The 23,221-nt window shown below is 37.6% G+C and overlaps 1 protein-coding gene across 3 annotated transcripts; it reads left to right on the forward strand.

Annotated features, from left to right (window-relative positions):
• The first annotated feature begins 907 nt into the window (after positions 1–907).
• Positions 908–21,626, forward strand: LOC144315795 (nephrocan-like). 3 transcript variants are annotated; one of them, XM_077900896.1, is made up of 5 exons: positions 908–1,093; positions 1,175–1,317; positions 2,013–2,160; positions 11,134–12,035; positions 20,563–21,626. In XM_077900896.1, exons 3-5 carry the CDS (start codon positions 2,086–2,088, stop codon positions 21,008–21,010), a joined length of 1,425 nt encoding a protein of 474 aa, XP_077757022.1. In that variant the 5' UTR covers positions 908–1,093; positions 1,175–1,317; positions 2,013–2,085; the 3' UTR covers positions 21,011–21,626. The 3 variants fall into 3 exon arrangements, with proteins under 3 accessions (XP_077757022.1, XP_077757011.1, XP_077757030.1); XM_077900885.1 differs by lacking the exons at positions 908–1,093; positions 1,175–1,317 and having other exon boundaries at positions 1,972–2,160; XM_077900904.1 differs by lacking the exons at positions 908–1,093; positions 1,175–1,317; positions 2,013–2,160 and adding an exon at positions 10,674–10,786.
• Positions 21,627–23,221: the final 1,595 nt, after the last annotated feature.

The following is a 23,221-nucleotide window of genomic DNA, read 5'->3' on the forward strand; positions in this document are numbered from 1 at the left end:
TTCAGAGAGACACAGAGAGAGAGAGAGAGAGAGAGGCAGAGACACAGGCAGAGGGAGAAGCAGGCTCCATGCAGGGAGCCCGATGTGGAACTCCATCCCAGGTCCCCAGGATCACGCCCTGGGCCGAAGGCAGAGCTAAACCACTGAGCCACCAGGGCTGCCCGGGACAATAGTCTTGATGGACTATTAGACATTTAAATTTATATTCATGGAAAATATAAAATAGCATGAAAAATATAGTAGTAAAAGGTGCAGAATATAAAGTTGTATATGAGTATGTTTACAACCTGATAAAGTAAAACTGTTCACAGTATAAAATAGTAACAAAGATAATGCCAAAATTGCAGGCAAGGTATAGAAATGCCATGGAAGAAAAAAATATTAAACAGTGTAATGTCAGGGCTCAAAGAAAAGGATATCCTGTGGTGAGCAACAGAGGATAGGAAATGGAAATCCTCTCTATGCTGTGGAACATTAAAACTAGCTGTCAATGATGGCAGACAACAACATAGGATTTGGTAGGCATTTCCTTTTAGGTAACCATGAATTCACTCTTTTAGTGACACAGAAGGAAAAAAGTGTTCCATGAGTATTTCTCTTTGTTTTTTCAAAGCCTAGGTGGAGGAAAGAAATGGGAAAAATGTTTGATTGTGGAACAAGACTAACATTGATTATTTTCCCCCACCTTGCTCTTTTTTCCCAAATTTTCTTTTATTGAGCATTACTTTGCTATTTGAAGATTCTAAAACTTTTTTAAAAAAACAATTCTATTATGAGGCAAGAGAAATAAATGATAAAGTTTGTAGAAAACCAAGATACTGATAAAAAAAGAAATTTGTTATCATTCTTTATCTCAGTAAAAGAAAACAGAGGTTAAAAACAAAATCAGAAAAGAGAAGCAGAGAAGTCTTTTGAGAAAAGCACATGGAAATCCTTACTCTGGAAATAGAACGAACTGATTATCAGAGCAAAGAAACTTTGGGCTTCAAAATGAAAACTGCAGCAAAGAAGTTGGTTGAAGAGGACATCAGACAAGCTTTTCAATATTAGAAAGGGTTTCTTTGGAGCAATCCGCTCAGGCCAACCAGTGTGGGTAAATTCAGGTCTTCCACCAGGGAGGGGAAACCTTTTCTATATAATCTTTTGCTTGAAATGCTTTTAAATTCCTCAGCAGGGATGAACGCAGCACGTAAAAGAGCTTCAACAAAGGCACGCCTGAGACAAATGAAGCCTTCTCTCTGCAGTCCAGTTTCAGAACATACAAGTCCCTCTGAAGAAACTAGAGGTCTTTTCTTCCATTATGACAAATAGATGAAGGTAATAGACCCATTTTGATGTCTCATTCTCATCTGAGTCAACAGTATTTTCGAATGGCAAAAATATTGTCCAAATATGATAGCTGGGTGGATCAAGTGATAGATGAACTGAACAAGTTATCTGAGGCTCTAAACCTCTCCTTGGTAGCGCATTGTTTCATCTAGCAATAAAATGGTACTGGGACAACAATAATGAAGAGAAAGCCTGCCCATTTTCCCATACTGGTTAATGGGAGAAGAAAACACCTGCCTGTTGCAGGCCTACAAAAATGGTTTTAATACAGGGTCACAGAAAATTCAAAGGTTTATAGCCCACTATAAAACAGCTCTTTGTCTTTTCCCACTAATTCTCTGGTGTCACATTTAACAAAACAAGGAAACTACAGATAGTAGAGGTGTTTGCAGATTAGCCTTCCAAGCCATAAATAACAGAGGGTTTTGCTCACCTACAAATATTAAGGCAGCTTATCAATGTTTAAGCCCTTTGTAATGGTTGCTAACATTTTAACCCAGGCAAATTGAGAATTTTTTCTTTCCTGTCTTCTTACATTGACAGAGTACACATTCATAAGATTCTATTATCAGATTTCATGGTATAAAGAGCAAGACATCACCTAAAGACTTGCCTGCTGCCTGGGAGGCCCCATTTTGAAAGATGCATCTGCTTTATGCTTTCTTTGTTTTGTTTTCTCTTAGTTATGGTTTCCATCCTACCTGTCCTGGCAGATGTAGCTGTGATTCCGTTCAGTCAGTGCAATGCTACAGGCTAATGGAGGTGCCATCAAGTCTTCCTCCCACCACCAAGAAGCTCTACATTAGCCACAGCAAAATTCAACACCTTCAGGTAACCATTCTACGGTCAAGTCACCACAATTTTATTCTTTAAGGCAGGGTGAAGAGCAAGTATGGGGTTGTGAAATTTGATTTAATCGATTAAAACTTAAAAGTGGTGGCTTTCAAGTTTGGACAGTTGCACTAACTGTCTGCTTGCCCTTTACTGCTGAGATGGGTATATGCCTCTGGATATTTCTTTTTAGAGAAACAGTAAAAAAACATCAGAATCTATCATTAATGATAATTTATTTCAGTTTTTATTTTTTTTAATTATGTTGTTGCAAAGTGAAAGTAAAGAAGTGGCTCTTTCATAACAAAGAGAGTTTGAGAGCAAATGCTATTTTCCGTTTCCAGGGTTAAGAATGAGTGCTTTCAGGGGATAAAATTAGTTTTGTTTGTGTCATAAAAGCAGATGATCCTTAGGGCATTATAAGACTATCAAGATGAATCCAAGCACATAAAATTATTTATAACAGACCCTACATACCTGCCAGATAACAGGGGCTTTGTGGAAACAACTACAGAGGAAATACATGTTTCTGTTTTGGCAGGTTATTGCAGTACTTGTTCTACAAACTTTTAATTCTGACTTGTATATTTATGCCTACCTGTTCAGCATGCTGCAAAGAGTTCTATAGATTTGTCTGACTTTTGTAATATGAAGGAACTCTTGTTTTTGGCCTTTGATATTTTGAAAGGTATGGAGAGACAAGGGTTCTTATCCTAGTTTTCTCCCTACCTAGAGATACAATCATCTTAAACAAGCAGTTAAAAAAGATCTCTGGGCTTCACTTTTTAACCTTTGTGAAGTAAGAAGGTTGGGTTAGATTGGTGATCCCAGGCTCCTTTTACGTGGAAAATTCTATGGCTCTCTGATTTTGTCTTTACTAGTCACTGCTCTTCCCTCCTAGATCCAAATCCCAAGATAAGGAAGTACATCTCTGTGATGGAAGTGTGGAGATTCAGCAGGTGGATGTACTTTCCCTTCAAATACAGACACTATCCCCTTTAATTTGGTTAAGAAATGTTCATGTAGGTGTGCCTACACCTGGAGAGTTTAAAGTATGTGGCGTGGTATTTATTTCAAGGCTCAATAAGCAAAATCCCCCAGTCGACATGTTTACTCTCCTCTTGTGGTCTAGTAGCTCCTAATGCCAGAGAGCAAGTCTGACCCTGTCAGGTCTCAGCACTCAAGCAGGACAGCTGGTTAAAGGGCAAGATGCTTAAATATTTGTTCCGAGCGCCTGAGATGCCAAGACCTGAAGTGTCAACTAAGTCTGGTAATGATCCTACAGAGCCAATAAGATGAAATTATACCTTTCATCAAATTCAGTTGTTGAGTGAGTGCATTTGTCATTGGTTTACGCTCACTGAATGGCAATATTTCCACTTCCCTGACTTTAACCCAGTTAATTGTCTCTTGGAAGGACAGATTCTGGTTGAGATATTGATAAAAGACAGGATTGTTTTCTGAAGGAGATAAAAAGCTCTAAGCAGTAATACATCTCTTTTAAAAACCCTTAGGTTTTAAATGACCATTTTTTAGCTGTATTTGGTGAATACGATGTATATTCTGTCCATTTGGTTTGAACTACGGTGCCTATATTTCAAGGAAAAAAATACCTTAGAAACACCTTCAGATTAATAGCAATAGAAATTTTCTATATATGTATATACACATATGTATGTATGTATATATGTTTATATATGCACACACCATATACAAATGCATGTATACACATATTCATATATACATACATATATATTACAACAAAAATGTTTTGGGTTTTTAAAAAAATTATTTATTTATTCATGAGAGAGAGAGAGAGATTGGCAGAGACATAGGCAGAGGGAGAAGCAGGCTCCATGCAGGGAGCCCAATGTGGGACGCTATCCTGGGACCCCAGGATCATGCCCTGAGCTGAAGGCAAATGTTCAACCACTGAGCCACCAAGGCATCCCTAAAAATGTTTATTACTTATTAATATAATTTATGTTTGGGACTGTGAATGCTGTGTTTAAGACTAGGGATAAAGGTTGAAAAATTCACCGTTCCTGCCCTCAACAGATGAGTGTCTTTATTTATCCACTCATCTGTAAAACTTCCTGTTTGAGATGCATGCCATTGGGCTGTAACATTCCTTGCTTCTTCTTTTGTCTCATACTGTGCTTCAGCTCCTTCCCTCCCAGCTCCTGTCTTGCTCTCCATCCTGAATCCTGTATCTTGGTGCCATCAGGGTCCAATGCCCTAGCCTCACTATTCCTTGAGCTCATAAGAAAGTATTCATCTGTGTTTCCACTTCACCACAGCCGCCTACTTGGTGATATCATAATCATTACACCTGAAACTCCTCCACTCAGAAACCTTGAAATCCTCCACTCTCTGGTCATTATTTTCTTTGCTTTCAGCTGCCATACTCTGTACTTCTCTTGCCAACTCATGGAAATTTCTAACCCTACATCTACCCATGTTTTCTTCAGATAATTAGTTTATTTCTTATCCATCTTCTTTCCCATCTCTTCCTTTTTTGAATCCTAAAATTAATTTTAACACCTATGCAGCAAAGTCTCAGTTTAGGGGATCATTTTCTCATGTTTTTCTTGTACCTGGATAGCCGGGTGCTGCTGGAGACGATCATACTAAGGTCTTTGACTTCATCTGGGTCTTCATTGTCACTCATCTGTCCTTTCAATTCTTCTTGGCCAGGTTTTCCTATATTCCCTCAATGTCTTCCAAAACTTCAGTACAGTTTGGGTTGTCTTCTCAATCTCTGCCATCCTCATTCTCACCCATGGTTGGCCTCCCATTTTCTTGACTAATCTGACAAAACTGAGGCCATTAGTCTTGATCTCCCTCAACTCCTACTCACTGTGTACTAGCTTATCTCCATTCAATTCTGCAAACTCTTTCCTCCAGACAGAGAGGATGAGATCTCCCTCTTTCTGCTCAAGGCAGCCTCCTACTCAGGCTCTGGAGTCCACTTTCTACACCTCTCCCTCGAGCTTGCTGCTTCATTCTCCTTACACCCATATCTTCAGTTGCTCTTTCTTTACTAGTGCCCTGTCCTAGCCTATACATAGGCTCCTTTCATTGCAATAAAAATAAAATTATTTGGGGGCACTTGGGGGCTTAGTCGGTTGAGCATCTGATTCTTGATTTCAGCTCAGGTCATGATCTCAGGGTCATGGGACTGAGCCTTGCCTCGGGGCCTGCACTCAGTGGGGAGTGTCTGCTTGAAATTCTCTCTCCCTCTATCTCCATCCCCCATACTGGTATTCTTTCTGTCTGTCTGTCTCTAAAGTAAATAAATAAATCTTTAAAATAAAATAATTTTAACTCTGTGTCTCTTCTTGCTACTATCTCTATTTGCAAAACGCTGTAAAAGGGTAATCTATATTTACTGTTTCTACTTCTTTACCTCCTATTTATTCTTTAATTTACCACTGTCTGGCTTCTATCTACTCCATACACTTAAAAAACTTCTCTCGGGGCACCTGGGTGGCTCAGTGTTTGAGCATCTGTCTTTGGCTCAGGGCATGATCCTGGGGTCCTGAGATCGAGTACCGCATCGGGCTCCCTAGGAGGAGTCTGCTTCTCCCACTGCCTGTGTCTCTGCCTCTCTCTGTGTGTCTCTCATGAATAAATAAATAAAATATTTAAAAAAACAAAACAAAACACAACTTCTCTCTAGGACACTGGTTCACTCCTATTTCTTGAAATTCTTCTTTTGCCTTCCATGACACCATACTTTTATGTCCTTATTATTCTTTTCTGGTAGTTCTTTTCTGCCATTTTGGTAGGTTTCTTTTCCTCTACTGCCCGTTATTTTTTTGGCTTCTCCAGGAAGACTCAGTCTTTAGCCATTCCATTTTTTACTATGTACACTCTCCTTAGGTGACTTCACTTTATATGAGTAATGATGGCTCCCATAACTGAGTTTCTAATTCATGCCTTTCCCCCATGTTTCAGACTTATCCAGTTGCGTACTGGAACTCTTCACATATGTATATGATCTCAAAATACCATGCCCTAACCTGAAGTCAATCTTTTCCCCTAAACCTGTGATCTGTCGTCACTGGCTTCTTTCACTTAAAATAATGCCCTCACGTTTCATCCATGTTGTAGCATAGGTCCAAATTTCCTTCCTTTTAAAGACTAAATAATATTCCATTGTATGTATATACTACATTTTGTTTATCCATTCATCAGTTGATGAACACTTGGGTTTTTTCCTCTTTTTGGCTATTATGCTCCAAAGAACATTCATGTACAAGTTTCTGTGTGGACATATATTTTCATCTGTTTTGGGTATATACCTAAGAGTGGGATCTCTGGGTAATAGGGTAACTATGTTTAATATTTTGAGGAACTGCCAGACTGTTTTCCAAAATGGCTCCATTGTTTTCCATCCCTAGAATAATATATGACACTTCCAGTTTCTCCATATGCTTGCAAACATTTCTTATCCTTTTTTTGGATCATAACCATCCTAGTGTCTGTTAGTATCTCACTATGGTTTGACTTTCATATTCCTAGCGGTTAATAATGTTGAGCTCTTTTTCATGTGCTAACTGACCATTGGTGTATCTTCTTTGGGGGGAAATGTATGAATGCTTTGCCCATTTTTTTTATAGTACTAAATATTTATTTATTTATTTTTAAAATAAATTTATTTTTTATTGGTGTTCAATTTGCCAACATACAGAATCACACCCAGTGCTCATCCCGTCAAGTGCCCCCCTCAGTGCCTGTCACCCATTCACCCCCACCCCCCGCCCTCCTCCCCTTCCACCACCCCTAGTTCATTTCCCAGAGTTAGGAGTCTTTATGTTCTGTCTCCCTTTCTGATATTACCTACCCATTTCTTCTCCCTTCCCTACTATTCCCTTTCACTATTATTTATATTCCCCAAATAAATGAGAACATATAATGTTTGTCCTTCTCCGACTGACTTACTTCACTCAGCATAATACCCTCCAGTTCCATCCACGTTGAAGCAAATGGTGGGTATTTGTCATTTCTAATGGCTGAGTAATATTCCATTGTATACATAAACCACATCTTCTTCATCCATTCATCTTTCGATGGACACCGAGGCTCCTTCCACAGTTTGGCTATTGTGGACATTGCTTTTGCCCATTTTTAAAATTGGGTTGTATATATATACAAATCTATCAGATATATTATTTGGGAGAATTTTCTCCCTTTCTATGGTTGATTGTTGTTGTTCATTTTCTTAATGGTGTCCTTTGAAGTGCAGAAGTTTTTAATTTTGAGTAAGTCCCATTTACTCTTCTTTGTGTCATTTTTGCTTTTGGTGTCATATCTAAGATAACTTTTACCAAACCCAAGGCTGCAAAAATTTATGTCTGTATTTTCTTCTAAGAGTTTTACAGTTTGGGCTCTTACATTTAGAGGGCAAATAGGAGTGTCTTTATGACGGCAGTCAATTAAAATGATTGTGCTTTACAACTTTTGGGGGAGAGAAACTACTTCAAGATTAAACAGAATTGATCACCAAGTGGAGGGATTATGGATTATTTTTATATGCTCTCCATACTTGTCAGAATTTTAAAATTGTTTACAGAGAATAAGTATCGATGATCAGAAAAAAAAGTTCCAACGTTGTTTTACAGACTCCTTACTGGCTTGGTGCACACAAGCCTGAGGCTGTAACTCTGAGGGTATTTTAGTTTCCTGTATACATTGGACTTATAAGGAGCCCAAGAAAGGTCTGTGGCCCTCTAATGCTTGCATCAGGGCCTACCCAAAAGAAATTAGAAACAAAGCCTTTCATGACTTGCTTCAGCAGGCCTTGCTTCTCTGCTCTACCTCATTTATTTGCCCTGCTTTTTTTTTTCATTTTTCATATTTTGTTGTAACTTTTATCTACATATATATTAGGTTCACTAAACTCTAAAAATGTATGGCTGGAATTATATTTGGCTAAACTTTCTAACCTAATCATTAACAGCAAGCCATACTTGCCTTGCTTTTTGAGCAACATTGAAAAAACTCACAGCAGCCTTAAGGTTAGCTGGAGGGCAAGAGCATCTCTTTCTACATCTCTTGAGCACAGCTCAGCTTAGTCCAGGGAAATGGAAAAACTGGTCCAGCAGAGTTATTTTCCTTTGTCAGCTCCATAAATTCAACTGTAAAGTTGGAAATCAGTGAGTATCCTCCCCACTGTTTGTGGTGCCAGAATTCTATATTCTTCTGCTAAATGCATGTCATTGCAATAAGGTTAGGATAAAAATATGTGTTTTGGGTTAAGATCAATCTGGGCTGGAAGCTCAGCTTCTCCATTTGCTAGTAAGATATACTTGGCCCAATTATTTTACCTTCTCAAGCCTTAGCCTCCCTTTCTGAGAAGGGAATAATTATGTTTACACACAGGACTTTATAAAGATAAACATGGTGAATACTTAGAAAATGGTAGCCATGTTTTTAAGATTTTATTTTTTAAGTTATCACTGCACCCAATATGGGGCGCGAAGTTTGATAATAGTAAACTTGCAGGCTTATTAGAAAAATTAGTGAGCACCTGGGTGGCTCAGTGGCTGAGCATCTACCTTTGGCTCAGGTCATGATCCCGGGGTCCTGGGATTCAGTCCCACATTGGGGTCCCCACAGGGAGCCTGCTTCTCCCTCTGACTATGTCTCTGCCTCTCTCTGTGTGTCTCTCATGAAGAAATAAATACATTCTTAAAACAAAACAAAACAAAACAAAACAAAAAAAGCCCTGCCCTTCCTTTCTTCCCCAAAGGAACTTGGCTTGTAATGATCTCAGGATCGCCCTCTGTCCATACCCCCATTGTGCAAGAGCATGCACGCGCTTTATCTCAAATAAATAAAAATCTTTAAAAAGAGATAAGTCTTGCCTAGAAAGTCCTTCTTAGTAAAAACAAAACAAAACAAAACAAAAACCTAAAGCTCAAAACCCATAGGCTTTTATAGTCTTTGAAACAAAATAATCACAAAAGGAAAACAAATATTTGAATAATATGTACTATTTTTGAGCAATATGAAGCTTATGCTAAAGTGAACCTATCCCCACAAATAGTTTAAAATAATCCATTTAATCTATGACAACCCTTACCTCTTTTTAAATTACAATGATTTTTTTAAAAGATTTTATTTTTATTTATTCATGAGAGACAGAGGTAGAGACATAGGCAGAGGGAGAAGCAGGCTCCCTTGTGGGGCTCCATCCCAGGACCCTGGGATCATGACCTGTGCCAAAGGCAGATGCTCAACCACTGAGCTACCCAGGCATCCCAGGCAGGGTTTTAATCATGATGATTATATCACTAATGCTGATCAGAAATTTTCAGATTGACTTTTTTTTTTTTTCCAGATTGACTTCTAAGAGGTTAAAACTGTAATTAAGTCTTAGTTTGCTATCATGAGTGGGGGCAAATGACTTCATTTGGGGCTTGTGCTTTTCTTTTTTAACAATATAAAAAAAGCACTTGGGACTTGTAGATATTCAAGAAGTGCAAGAAAAATTGCTATTTTGGAACTAGGATTAGTTAATATATCTGATTAATTATTAAGAAAATATCACATGTTAGCAGCAGTACACAAACCAAGGCAGCTGCCAAAACTGTTATGAATAAAAACATTTGTTTATGGAAATTGTAACATGAGATTCTTCTAACAGTATCATAACAAAAAAGCTTTAAAATATACTGTAATTCACATCCTATGTCCTCCTAGGATAGAAATGCCTATAAGAAGTATGTGATGCCAAATTAACCCACTTTGAGTGGGTTGGTATTACAAAAGGGCTCAACATGCATAATTAAATCAAACATTTAAACACTGTAGATAGTAAGACATAAAATTGTGCATTGAAAATTTTATCTCAATTGAGTTCTAAAGCAGGTTGAAAATGTTGTGAATCTTTATCAAGCTAAAGGAAACCTGGGGCAATTTCTCTTTCTGCCCAGAGATGATCTTACTCTAGGAGCCAAATACTAAGGATTACATCATCCTAGAGAACATGTATATGGTGAGGTAGGAGGTTCACAGATATGTGGAAAGATAGGGGTGCTTGAACTTGCAACCCGTGGAGAAAGAATATCAGATTTGATCATTTCTAAAATCTAGGAAAGGAGTAGCATTAGGTCTGGGATATATGCATGAATGGAATTTTTGCTCTACAGAGATGGAGACACATGTGTCCTATTACTTCGTGGATCTTTTTCACCAGTGAGGCACAAATTGAGGGATAGGAAATAGGGAGCCTAGGCTAGTTTTTCAAACCATAACATAGTTGAAAATGTTTATCTGATAGGCCCATCCTAGTGATAGCAGTGTCTGGTTTTGACTTTTTGACTTTTAATGCTTACAGTTTTTAAAAATGTAGTTTATAACTTAAGAAATCTAAACAATACAAAATGAATACAGTGAAGATCTCTTGTAGTTTACACTGTAGAATTAGCAACTGCTAATAGTTTGGTGAAAGATTTCCAGGTTGTTCCCATTCTGGGCTATTATAAGATGATGCCACAAAGGACATCCTATTGCATAAATCATTGTGCAACTTGTAAGTGCTTCCGTCTGGAAATAAACTTGCTGGGAGAGAGAATATGCAGCAAAAGTTGGCTATTATTATAGCCACCAATAATAGGTAAAAGTGCTTAACATATTCTTGATATCTTACACTGTGAGCAGTCATAAATTAAAAATAGGACCTGGAGTACCAGGTTGGCTCAGTCAGTGGAGCATGTGACTCTTGATCCCGGGATCTTGAGTCCCATGTTGGGTGTAGAGATTACTTACAAATAAAATCTTAAAAAAAGAAAAAAATAGTCAGGACCTGAGTCTCCATCCTTTTCCAAGAGATAATTTTAAATAGATAATGAAGAGAAATCTGAAGTATCATTAGTATTGAACAATAACATGTATTTTTTTTTTCACAATAACCTTAATTTACTGCTTTTCTCCCCTTATGACCCATCCCTTCCTTTTTTGTAGATGTCTAGCTTCACCAGAATGTTGGCTTTAGAAGATTTTATTCTGCTGGCCAGTGGAACGGAGTCAGTAGAAAATGACACTTTCAAAATGCTGAGTACCTTAAAGACCTTGGAACTCTGGAAAAATAAGTTAAGATGCGTCCCCAGTATTCTCCCAGCCAGTCTTGAAGTGTTAAAACTAAATGATAATTCAATAGATGTCCTGCATGGATCTGATTTTGAAGGACTGAAGAAATTAAAAATCCTTGAACTTAAAAACAATCTGATCTCTTCTCTCTCTCCCAGCTCACTCTCCTCTCTTGTGAGTTTGCAAAGTTTGGTGTTAGATGGCAACAATATTGAATCCGTAGCTGGACCACTGGCACTCCCTCACCTGAGAAGTCTGAGCATGGAGAATAATAAACTGCATCTTATACCAGCTGGCTTCTTTACTTCCCTCCAGTCTCTGCAATTTCTCAGTTTCAGTGGTAACTTCCTGACTAAGATTCCCATCGATCTGCCCAAGTCTCTGCTCTCTTTAAAAATGGAGAGAAACCAGCTCAAAGTGGTAAGGTTTCGAGATATGAAACACTTGGAGAATCTTTCCCACCTTTATCTGTCAGAAAACTCACTCTCCTCCATCAATGGGGTACAGATACTTGCCAATTTAACTACTCTCGAGTTGTCTCAAAACCAGGTTCCAGTGTTGCCCTTCAGACTACCAGCAAGGCTACAAAAACTAGATATTAGCAATAATCTGATTCAGAGAGTTACAGTCCAAGACTTTCAGGACCTCCGAGACTTGAAACACTTATTTCTGGACAATAACGTTGTTAGCTTGTTCGAAGCTGGAGCCTTGCAGATGTGTTCCCAGCTCTCCAACCTGGCCCTGGAGCAGAACCTGCTGTTGTCTATACCTTTAAGGTGAGTGGGGAGTTGTCATTTATGGTGATTGCTTTAAATATTTTCTGAAGATTGGGCCAATTAAGCACATTATACAAACAAGAAAAATAGAGCAAATGTAAATGATCTGATTAAGGCGGTCCTAGGGTCCTAGGGCTAAGGGTAGAGGTTTTAGGCAGGGTTTTGGAATCTCCATCCCTCTAACTAAATCATGCACTAACTTAATTTATCTTGCCTAGCAGATAAGACACCAACTGGTGAGATCTGTATTTGAAAATATGCAATGCTGCTTTGGTGAAGTCTGCTCAGAAATGTAACATGGGGATATTTCTTGTAAAAGTGTTTTGGTTTTTAAGTATGTGGCCTGGGACCCACAACAGACAGACTACATACGTGCTTAGCCTCTAGCCTAGCTAGGATATGAAAAAGAAATGAAGGGGAAATGTGGTAAGGTATTTATATTTTTAAAAGCATTGAAAAAGTAGTTAGGAAAAAATTACAAGTGCATAGTCTAATCGAATTTATTTTGAATTATGTATTTGGGAACCTTGTATGCTTTTCATGTTGTGATCTTTAAAGGATTTAAATCTATCTCTGCTTATTTCTCTATATGTCTGCCTGTGGGTATGTGAGTCCATTTGGGTTGGTCTTGCTTTGTGTTTTGGTTGCCTCTCTCATGAATACATGTGCATGCACACGCACACACGTGGACACACACACCCTCATATGCTGACAATTTCTCTTTCCAAATATCCCTCTCTCTGTGCCAGACCTCCTGTCCTGTTCCCTCACCCAGTCATAGTCTATAGCTAATGTTCATATTGACATTAATCAATCCTTTTTTGTAAACCTTATTCCACGTTCTACATTTATGAAATAGAGAAATTAAAGCATGGCAGAAGAATAAAGCCCTGTTATTCTCTTAGAGAGTGTTGTTAATTTTACATGCCTATCAGTGGATTCATTTTCATTTTGGTGCTTTTTATAGAAAAAAGGCACCTTGCTCTGTTGATTATCATCAAATTGCTCATGATTAATATACCAATTTCTGGCTTCTGTAGAATCATATGGCACTGGATTTACTTATTTTCATTTTGTTATCAATGAGAAAGGGAAAAATTATCTTTGATATGTACAGATGTTCATTTTTTCTAGTTGAAGAAAAAAGATGTTTCATTATACAGTGTGGTAACCCCACCCAATGCAAAACATGAAAAAGTGATTTTAATAATGGAAATCAGTATTTTAAAATATATGTTGATCGTTATTTGAAATTAACCAATTTCTTCTAATGCATATGCATATAATTAATGTACATATAATGTGCATGTGCATATAATTAATGTACTTTACCAGGCACTTGGGATACCCCATGCAATAAAAAATAAAACTTCTTGTTCTATGCAGTTTAAATTCCAGCAGGGAAGTAGTAATAATAAACATGATGTGTGTAAGTATATAACATTTAGATGGTGTTAGGTGTTATAATTAGCAACAACAAAAAAGGGCAGGATTACCAGGTTCAGGAGAGTGGGGGTGGCTGGTTGTAATTTGAAATAGGGTAAGCATGGAGAACTCTCATGTTAGTGTAAGCTTTGAGCAAAAACTGGAAGGAGGTAAGGGATTTTGCTGTGAAGCTGTTTCGGGGGGAAAGTGTTTTAGACAGAACAGCCAATACAAAGGCCGTAAGGCAAAAACATGCCTGCAGTGTTCCAAGACTCTAATACTTGCTATTTCAGTAATTTCTCTACTATGTTTCAAGCCTTCTTTTATATTACTATACACCCCTACTCCAAGAAAAAAAAAACATGTATAGAATAAAAATTCATAAAACAGGTTGGGGAGTGACTGTTATCATCAAGGATTCTCAGGGAGCTGTGACAGAGGTGGTAAAATTGTGAATGTGGTGGACTTCTCTATTCAGGTGGCTTTTAGAAAGCATTTGGTTGAGTAATCCTGCTAAGTTTAATGAGTAAAACGTAGCTTAATTATTTACTCCTGCCAGAGCATTTGCGTGTCTTAATAAGTGACTACAGAAAGCACAATGCTTTTGCCCAATGGAGTGTATAATAGAATTGCAAGCCTGAGCCAGCCATAATTCTCAAATCTGACTCCACATTACAATTATCTGGAGACCTTTAAAAGAGCATACTTATGCCCAGACTTCACTTCAAACCAATTAAAGCAGACACTCCAGGATTTGTGCCCAGGCATCAGTATTTTTAAAAAGCTCCCCAGATGAATTTCATGTGCAGCCAGGGTCAAGAAGTAATGGGCCAGAACGATGGGATAAGGGACATGAGATGAGAGTGGGTTTTTCCTATGAGGCTTCAATTAAGCAGCACAAGTGTCTTTTTTGTCAAAGAACTTGGCCAGCTCTGAGAGCAATGTGTTCCTTGTAGAAAGTGATTTTTAAATTCCCCATCAGTCCCCCTCCCCCTCCCTGGCTTTTCTTTGAATTGGAAAGTAGGAATGGCCCACTTTCCAGGAGAGTTTTTCTGTGATTTTCTTCCCATAAGCATTAAAACACAATACTTTAAAATTTTTTTTGACTCTTAACACTTTTATTTATGAGTTTAAAACAGTACACTTTTATTTGCATGAGTCTTATTCATACACAAAATTGTACTTTAAAATTCAGTTTCATATTAATAAACTAGAAACACAGGCAACCTGTTGCTGCTGGCTAATGTAACCTAACTTGTTGCTAGTTCCTAGCTGTGTATCCTACCACAAATCACAAATCCCTTCTTTTGCCGACCATCTTCCATTCTACATTTCACCAAGGAAATAATAGTAGATGGCTTTAGGTATTCATATGTTCAAATATCTACTGCATTTTGCCTCAATATGCTAATTGAGATCTGTTATTCCCCATTACTTCTTACAACAATCCTGTGAATGTAGGCACATTTTCTTAACAATTATTTTATGGATTAGAACATTCAGATTAGGAGGTATCAAGACATTTCTCAAAATCACATCATCAGTAAGTGGAAGAGTCAGGATTAAACATGGTAGTCTAACTCCAGAGTCAGGGAATTTTAGCCACCACGCAATCACTTGCCCCTGAGATTTACTCTGCCATGAACAATGCGCCATACTACTTCAAAACTTAGAACCCCCAAGACCTTGGTTTCACTTATGCTGTTTCATTCTTATTTTTCCAATCTCTAGCTCAGTGAACAAAGTTACATTGTTTTTTTCTTTATCCACAATTTGGATAATTCAAATCCAGGATAGTTTTTTTTTTTTTTTAAGATTTTATTTATTTATTTATTCATAGAGACAGAGAGAGAGAGAGGCAGAGAGAGAAGCAGGCTCCATGCAGAGAGCCCGACATGGGACTCCATCCAGGGTCTCCAGGATCACGCCCTGGGCTGCAGGCGGTGCTAAACCACTGCGCCACCGGGGCTGCCCCAGAATAGTTTTCTGCAACCCAACAGAGGCATAGCATTTATCTTACTTATACTCAGGTGCCATCTACTGGTAAAATGGAGTGTACCCCATTTTACTCTAAAAAGCAACAGACCCGAAGAACAAATGCATTTTTAGAAGCATGTTTGTCTTAAAATCAGGGATACTTTTTAAATGTAAAACAGACTTATAAAGACAAATTATATCAAAGCCACAAATCAGGACATTGGTGATTTCTCTTACAATGTCATTTTGATTATAATGCCCACAGATATATGAAAGGGAAAAAAAAAGGAAGGACGAACGGTATAAATTTTGGCTCTGCAGCCTAGAACTGATCATTATATTTGTTTAAAAGAAAACTTGGCTTTTCATTTTCATTAGTTAACCTTTATTATGTGATTTCTGTGTACTGGGCACTTTCATCTAGAGTGGAAAATCAGAAGCTGTAAACTAAATAACTTAATGGAAATCATGTACCGGTATGTTGGTATGTGCACAAAATTGCATTATCTTGCGGACTGACTTCATATTGAATTTAACTATCAGTCTTAAAATGTATGAAGTGATTTTTCCCTCAGAAATTAATCTACTTTTTAAGGTCAATTTTGTTCCACCAAAGGAGATGTCACTTTAAATGAACAAGACTTTAAAATACTCAAAGCACAAATACTTATAAATGTATGTGCACTTGTAGAGGTTAGTATACAAAGTATACAATCATCATATGACTGGGATCACAACAATAAATTTCACTGAATACTAAAAGTCATGAATGTACATTCAGTGCATTCACACGCTATGAAAATAGGATCTGGATGGTATTACAAGGGCTTCCTTTTTTTTTTTTCTATAAAAATTTCCCACTTCTTATGCTTCACAAACAGAATAGCACTTAATATGGAGCAGTTGAGTAACAGAAAAAATTTCAGTTTCACAATTGTGATTCTTTTTTTACTTTTTATCAATAGGCCTTAATATGACATTTTTCAAATTGGTATCCACAGTTTAAAAAAGGTTTTTCCTGATTATAAAGCAATACTCATTCAAGGTTGAAAACTCTGTGTGCTGAAAAATGAAAAATCATTCATAATTGCTCAACCAGAGCCTACGTCTAGACATAATTTGTTTTTATGTATTTGCGATCATTCCATTTTGTTTTCTATTTTTTCTATTTAATATTACAGAGCATTTTTCTTTCCCTTTTCCACTTTTTCCAAGTGTTACAATGGACCCACGGGATCTTAATTTATTCAGTGTGTTGTAATCATTTAAAGTTGCTTGTCTTTTTTGATTTTCAAATTGTTCCAAATTTGCCTAGTGGGAACCCCTCCAAGCTGGTCCCTGTGTTCACCAGACAGGATTCCATTAGTTCTCTTTTTAAAAAATTGTGGTAAAAGACACATAAAATTTACTTAACCATTTTTAGCTGTACAATGTAGTATTGTTAAGTATCTTCATATTGTTGTGCAATTGGTTTCTCCGAAACTTTTTCATTTTGCAAAACTGAAACTCCACGCTCATTAAACAACTCCCCATTTCCCCCTCCCCCAGTCTCTGACAACCACTATTATACTTTCTGTTTCTAAGAATTTGACTGCTCTAGATATATCATATAAGTGGAATTATAGCAGTTGTCTTTTTTGTGATTTTAACTTAGCATAATGTCTTCAAGGTTTATCCATGTCTGAGCCAGAATTTCCTTCCTTTTTAAGGCTAATTATTTCATTGTATGTACATATTGTATTTTGCTTATCCATTTATCCATCAACGTACATTCAGATTGCTTTCACATTTTAGCTATTGTAAATTCAATATAGGTGAACAATGTATATAATAATTTATAAATGTGTATGTATATAATGTATAGTGTATAACGTTATTTAATATGTAAATACCTCTTTGAGACCAATCATGCTTTCAGTTCTTCGGTATATATATATATATACCCAGAAGTGGAATTGCTGGATTATGTGGTGATTCTATTTTTAAGTTTTGGGGGAAGAATCCTCATTCTGTTTTTCATAGCGACTGTACCGTTTTACATCCCCCCCGCCCCCCAACAGCACACAAGGGTTCCAATTTCTCCACCTCTTCATCAACACTTACTATTTTCTGGATTTTCGCTAGCAGCCATCCTGACAGATGTTTCATTAATCTTTGAACATGCTATTGCATTCTGGCTCAGACGTGCTAGCTTACCTTGCCTCAGACATAGAATCAGTCATTTCTCTGAGAAGCCTTGCTTCTTTTAAGGGGAAATTGGAATTCTGAAATTAAGAGCTGAGTGCTCAGTGTGTTTATGCTATTGGAGTAGCATTGCCATTAGGATGTAATATTCTTCTAGATCCTTCTAGTATGTGGAACTAGAAAAAATATTTTTTAAAGTTATGAATTCACATTAACATATCCAATTCATATTGAACATTAGAGGGTTTTTCTTATTTTATTTTATTTTTTTTTTAAAGATTTTTTTTATTTATTTATTCATGATAGTCACAGAGAGAGAGAGAGAGGCAGAGACACAGGCAGAGGGAGAAGCAGGCTCCATGCACCGGGGGCCCGATGTGGGATTCGATCCCGGGTCTCCAGGATCGCGCCCTGGGCCAAAGGCAGGCGCCAAACCGCTGCGCCACCCAGGGATCCCGTTTTTCTTATTTTATATTTGTATCTTTTCTTTTACAATGAATTGTTGGTTTGTTTTTATTTTATTTTATATTTTTAAGATTTTATTTATTTATTCATGAGAGACACAGAGAGAGAGGCAGAGGCACAGGCCTAGGGAGAAGCAGGCCTGACACAGGGAGTCCGACACAGGACTCGACCCTGGGTCTCCAGGATCACGCCCCGGGCCAAAGGCAGACGCTCAACTGCTGAGCCACCCAGGCATCCCTGTTGGTTTGTTTTTAATGATATGGATATAGTTATTTGTTTGTTTTTATCTTAGAGTATTCATTAAAAAGGCTTCAAAATTTCATTACTAACAGCAGTATGAATAATAAATGTGCTGAGATAAATTTCCTTGCAGATCCTTTTGTCCTTAGTGTCTAAGGCTTAGATATATCCACTAAGGATATATAGTCAGAGTACTTTTTTTTCCTTTATGTGATTATGTACTAACATTAACATTTGATTAATTAATTAGATATGTTTGTTTCTGTATATGTTCAATTTCAGGGCTCGATTTTGTTTTACCTTATTTGTTTTGTGAACGTGTAAAACATTAACATGATTCAAAAGTTAAAACCATATGCAAACATTTCCAAAAGTAACCATTTTTATTCACTTCTGGGTTATCTTATCTTTCCCCAATATAAGCAAATATATGGACATGTATTCTTATTTCCTTCTTACACAAAAACTGACATACTATACATTCTGTTCTACTTCTTGCTTTTTTTTCCCTTTAGCAATACTTTCTGGAAATCCTTTTATGATAATTCTTAGGGATGAACCCCTTTCTTTTTGTTAAGGTGGCATAGTAGTTTTTTACTGTTGTAGCGTGTTGTTTCCAATCTCTTTTATTAGAAATAATACCATAATAAGTGCACATGTGCTGTTCTATCTCTGTCAAGTCTTATCTTCAGAGTATATTCTTAGAAGTGAGATTGCCCGGTGGATGGGTAAATGCACAAGTTATCTCATTAGGCTTTGCTAAATCCTCCTCCAAAGGGGCTATGCCATTTTAGTGTCCTACCAAGCTATGTATGAGAACGTCTGTTTCTTTACAGCTTTAACCACAGAATGCTAAGGATTAAGATTTTTTCCAATCTTGTAGGTGAGAAATGACATCTCTGTGTGGTTTTATTTTTCATTTCCCTATTCTGAATATGGTTGAAGATGTAAGGGCTTTGCTTTTTTGTGTATGTGGACTTCCATTCATGCCTTTTGCCCATTTTTCAGCCTCATTTTAAAACTTTTTCTTCTCATCTTTTAGGAGTCCTTTACATATTAGGGAAATTAGCTCTATGTCTGGATTATAAAGTGCAGATATTTTCCCCAGTTTATCCTTTATCTTTTGACTTTGCGTGTCTTTTACCATATACCCTTTCTTTTATCTTTTTTTTTGGTACCCTTTCTTTTAAAAATTATTTCTAATGTAGTTGATTCATTGATCTTTTATAGCTTCTGGATTTTCATGCCATAGTTAGGAAAGCTTTCTCATAGAATTAGTATTTAAAAAATTGTTTAAATACATGATTTTATTGTCACCTAAATAGTCTATTATCTCTTAATTTCCATATTAGTGGACATTAGTCTCTATCCTTTTTTTTGCTGGCATAAATATAACTCAATATGTGACAAACATATTTGTTAATAATTTTCTAATTCTTCTACTATTTCCTAGGTTGAAAGGCATGTCTGATATTTGGCAAATTTGGTACATGTTACCAAATTATTTCCAAAGTGGTACCAAGTTACACTCCCACCAATAGAGGTTAAGTTCTTATCTCACAACACCTTCAGCAGCAATAAATTTCAAAGTTCAACCAAAACCATGCTCTAATTTCATACATAAAACATTGCATCATTTTTTCTTTTTTTTTTTTATTTTTTTTTTATTTATGATAGTCACAGAGAGAGAGAGAGAGAGAGGCAGAGACACAGGCAGAGGGAGAAGCAGGCTCCATGCACTGGGAGCCTGATGTGGGATTCGATCCCGGGTCTCCAGGATCGCGCCCTGGGCCAAAGGCAGGCGCCAAACCGCTGCGCCACCCAGGGATCCCGCATCATTTTTTCATTGCCCTTTATATTCATGAAGAACCACACTTTTTCACATTTTTATTTGATGCTTTGACTTCTATAAATTGTGGATTCGTGGCCTTTGCCAAGTAAAAGGTTCGCAACTTTTTTCTCATCGATTTGTTTATGATCCTATTTAACAAGAAAAGAAATGGAAGAGTTTTATTGGCTAGGAACCAGGAAACTCAAGGGTTAGATAATAAGACCTCTGCCAAAGGTTAAAGACCTATATACATAGGACTGAATTTTTCAAAACGGAGCTTGTTTTCTAGCTTCCGCCAGGACACAATGGTCCAGAAAAGGCTGGTGCTGCTCAATGTGAGTTGCTTTAGTAGATATGGAATGTGGTCATGGCTTCCTCTCCCATCCTGTTTCCATGCTTTTGCAGGCTTCCAGGAACCTTAGCCCGGCTGGACCTAAAAGGCAATGCCATCCAGGATATTGCTGAGAGGGAGCTCAAGGATCTAAAGCAGCTTCAGGTTCTAAACCTTAGGAACAACAAGATTTCTGCCCTAGATCTCAAGGTTTTGGAGGGTTTGCCTCGCCTCAGACATCTGTATCTGGATGGAAATCCATGGAATTGCACCTGCAGTCTCATAAGAGCGAGGGAGATCCTGAAGGCCAAGGGCACGGATGTGAGGGGAGGACAATGTGCTGCACCAGCTGAACGGCAAGGGGAGAGCTGGATGTCCTCCAAGAAGATCATGAGGCAATGTGAGCATCATTTACATCTGACCGAGAAAAACAAAGAGTCCAAAAAGAAATCAAAACCAGAAGAACACTCCAGCCTCAGAATCAACATGGATGATGATTATTATGATTATGAAATAGATTAAGTATGAGCTTGTTTACAGTTTAGATAAAGTTTTTCTTTTAAATAGGCTTCATTTAGAGCTCTTTTAGATTCATAGCAAAATTGAGAGCAAGGTAAAGAGATTTCCCCATATACCTCCTACTTCTGCACATGCATGGCCTCCCACATTGGAAAACCCCCCTTCAGAGTGGGAGATTTATTACAATTGATGCACCTGCACTGACACATCATCGTCACCTAAAGTCCATAGTTTACACTAGGGTTCACTCTTGGTGTACTTTTGGTGAAGTACATTCTGGGGATTTGGACAAATATATGGTGACATGTATCTATCATTGTAGTATCACACAGAATAGTTGCACTGTTTTGAAAATACTCCACAAAAGTTTTTTAGCGTTCAATCTCTTAAGCAAAAATATACAATAAATTTAGATATGTAAGACTCTTTTTTTGTAAGTTTTTCTTGTTTCTATTTTTTTTTAAAGAGTGAAATGAAAGTTGAGGTGGGGAGGAAAGGAGAAAGAGATAATGGTAAAAAGATGTAAGATGCCTTCCACTTAAAAAGTAATTTGTATTTGATACTGAAATCTACACAAATAATGCCAAATAAAATTGCCATCTGGTTAGCTTCCTGAAAATAGAGTTGTTCATTTTATCATGTAAGGTGATGACTTTTGTGTATGAAGCTGGTGCCTACAGGCCTACACTACAGGCTTTGGACTCCCACTTAAGCAAGAAAGAAAGTATTGGAAAGAATGGGACTTGCTCACAGAATCAAAGGAAAAGCTGCAGAATCTGGAAGGAACAGGGTCGGAACTGCTCCAGGGTCCCAGAAAGAACACTGTGTTGGAGAGGCCCTTAGCTTTTTCAACCTTCTCGGTGCAGAATGAAGAGCCTCCACTATTATGTGTTAGCTTCCCTCTTCTCAACATTCATATCATCAGAAGGAGAGACCAGTTGGCCTAACTTGGGTCATATATTCACCCTTGGCTAAGGGACAATAGTATTGTCTGACAGTCTCACCAAGACCAAGGGGAAACCAGAAAAGGAAATGTAAATTGGCATCTTATATACTATGATGTCCCTGCAATGACCTTCTTGAAGAGTTGTATTGTGAGTTACATTTAATGTTCCCCGAGCCCACCGAAATCCCCAAACTCCCTTCCTTTTGATGAAATGCGTACCTTTGAGAGTTGCCTTTCTGGGGATAGAGATGGGACTATAGAATACATTTTTTCTATTAATCTACTTGTAAATATGATCTACTAGCATGTAAATCTGAAATCCCATCTAAATTGGCTCCTTTTCTAATTAGTAAGATTTATCTGTTGCAGTATTTGTTTTACAAAGTTTTCCAACAAAATGCTCCTAAAGGAAGAGAAAGAGTAGGGATTGAGCATATGAGTAATATGCCCACCAGAAGCTTGAGCTTTTTCTACAGTGTCATGATTTAAAATTTTACGCAGAATTTGTATTACTTGCTTTGTGTCCACATTTTCTTCTCCCCAAATTTTTATGAAATTGACATTCCTGGAAAAGGAGTCCTATTTTTACAGTGGCTACTAGTACTCCCTGGCACACTGACAGGTATCTCAACTACCAAAACACAGAAGTACAGAAATAAGGGAACTTATACATGTTTTTTTCTGGTTATCGTGTGGGTTTCAACTCTTGTAATGTGTCAGACCTACAATTCTAAGAAAAACCAATGATTTGTGATATGTAATAAATTATCCCCACTGCCGTTGCCTGAGTATTGATAACCAGAATTCCCAAACTGTGAGGGCCTTGAGAAAGAATCTAGTCTTTTACAGGTGTGAGAATGCAGTCTCATAGGGGTAAAGTCACGGTCAGGTTATATGCATAGAAAGTGGCAGAACTGGTACCTGACTGCATCTGGGCGTTCTACTTCTGTCCAGTACTCCTTCTACCATAACATTTGCTGTAAGATTCACTCAGGACGCTCTACTCACAATGTCCAGGATAGTAAAATGTTCCACAAAGCATGGGAATTCATCTGCTTTGGCAGCCATAGCAAAACCACAGGCTGGGTGCTTAAGCAACAGAAATTTATTTTCTCACAGTTCTAGAGGCTAGAAAGCTCTAGACTAGATGTCATCAGGGTTGGTTTCTGGGGAGGCCCCTGTTCCTGGCTTGGAGACCGCTGACTTCTTGCTATGTCCTCACATGGCCTTTCCTCTGTGTGTGGGTGTGTGCATGCATGGAAAAAGAT

This window comes from Canis aureus, chromosome 1 (genome assembly GCF_053574225.1).
Source record: "Canis aureus isolate CA01 chromosome 1, VMU_Caureus_v.1.0, whole genome shotgun sequence".
Taxonomy (NCBI): Eukaryota; Metazoa; Chordata; class Mammalia; order Carnivora; family Canidae; genus Canis; species Canis aureus.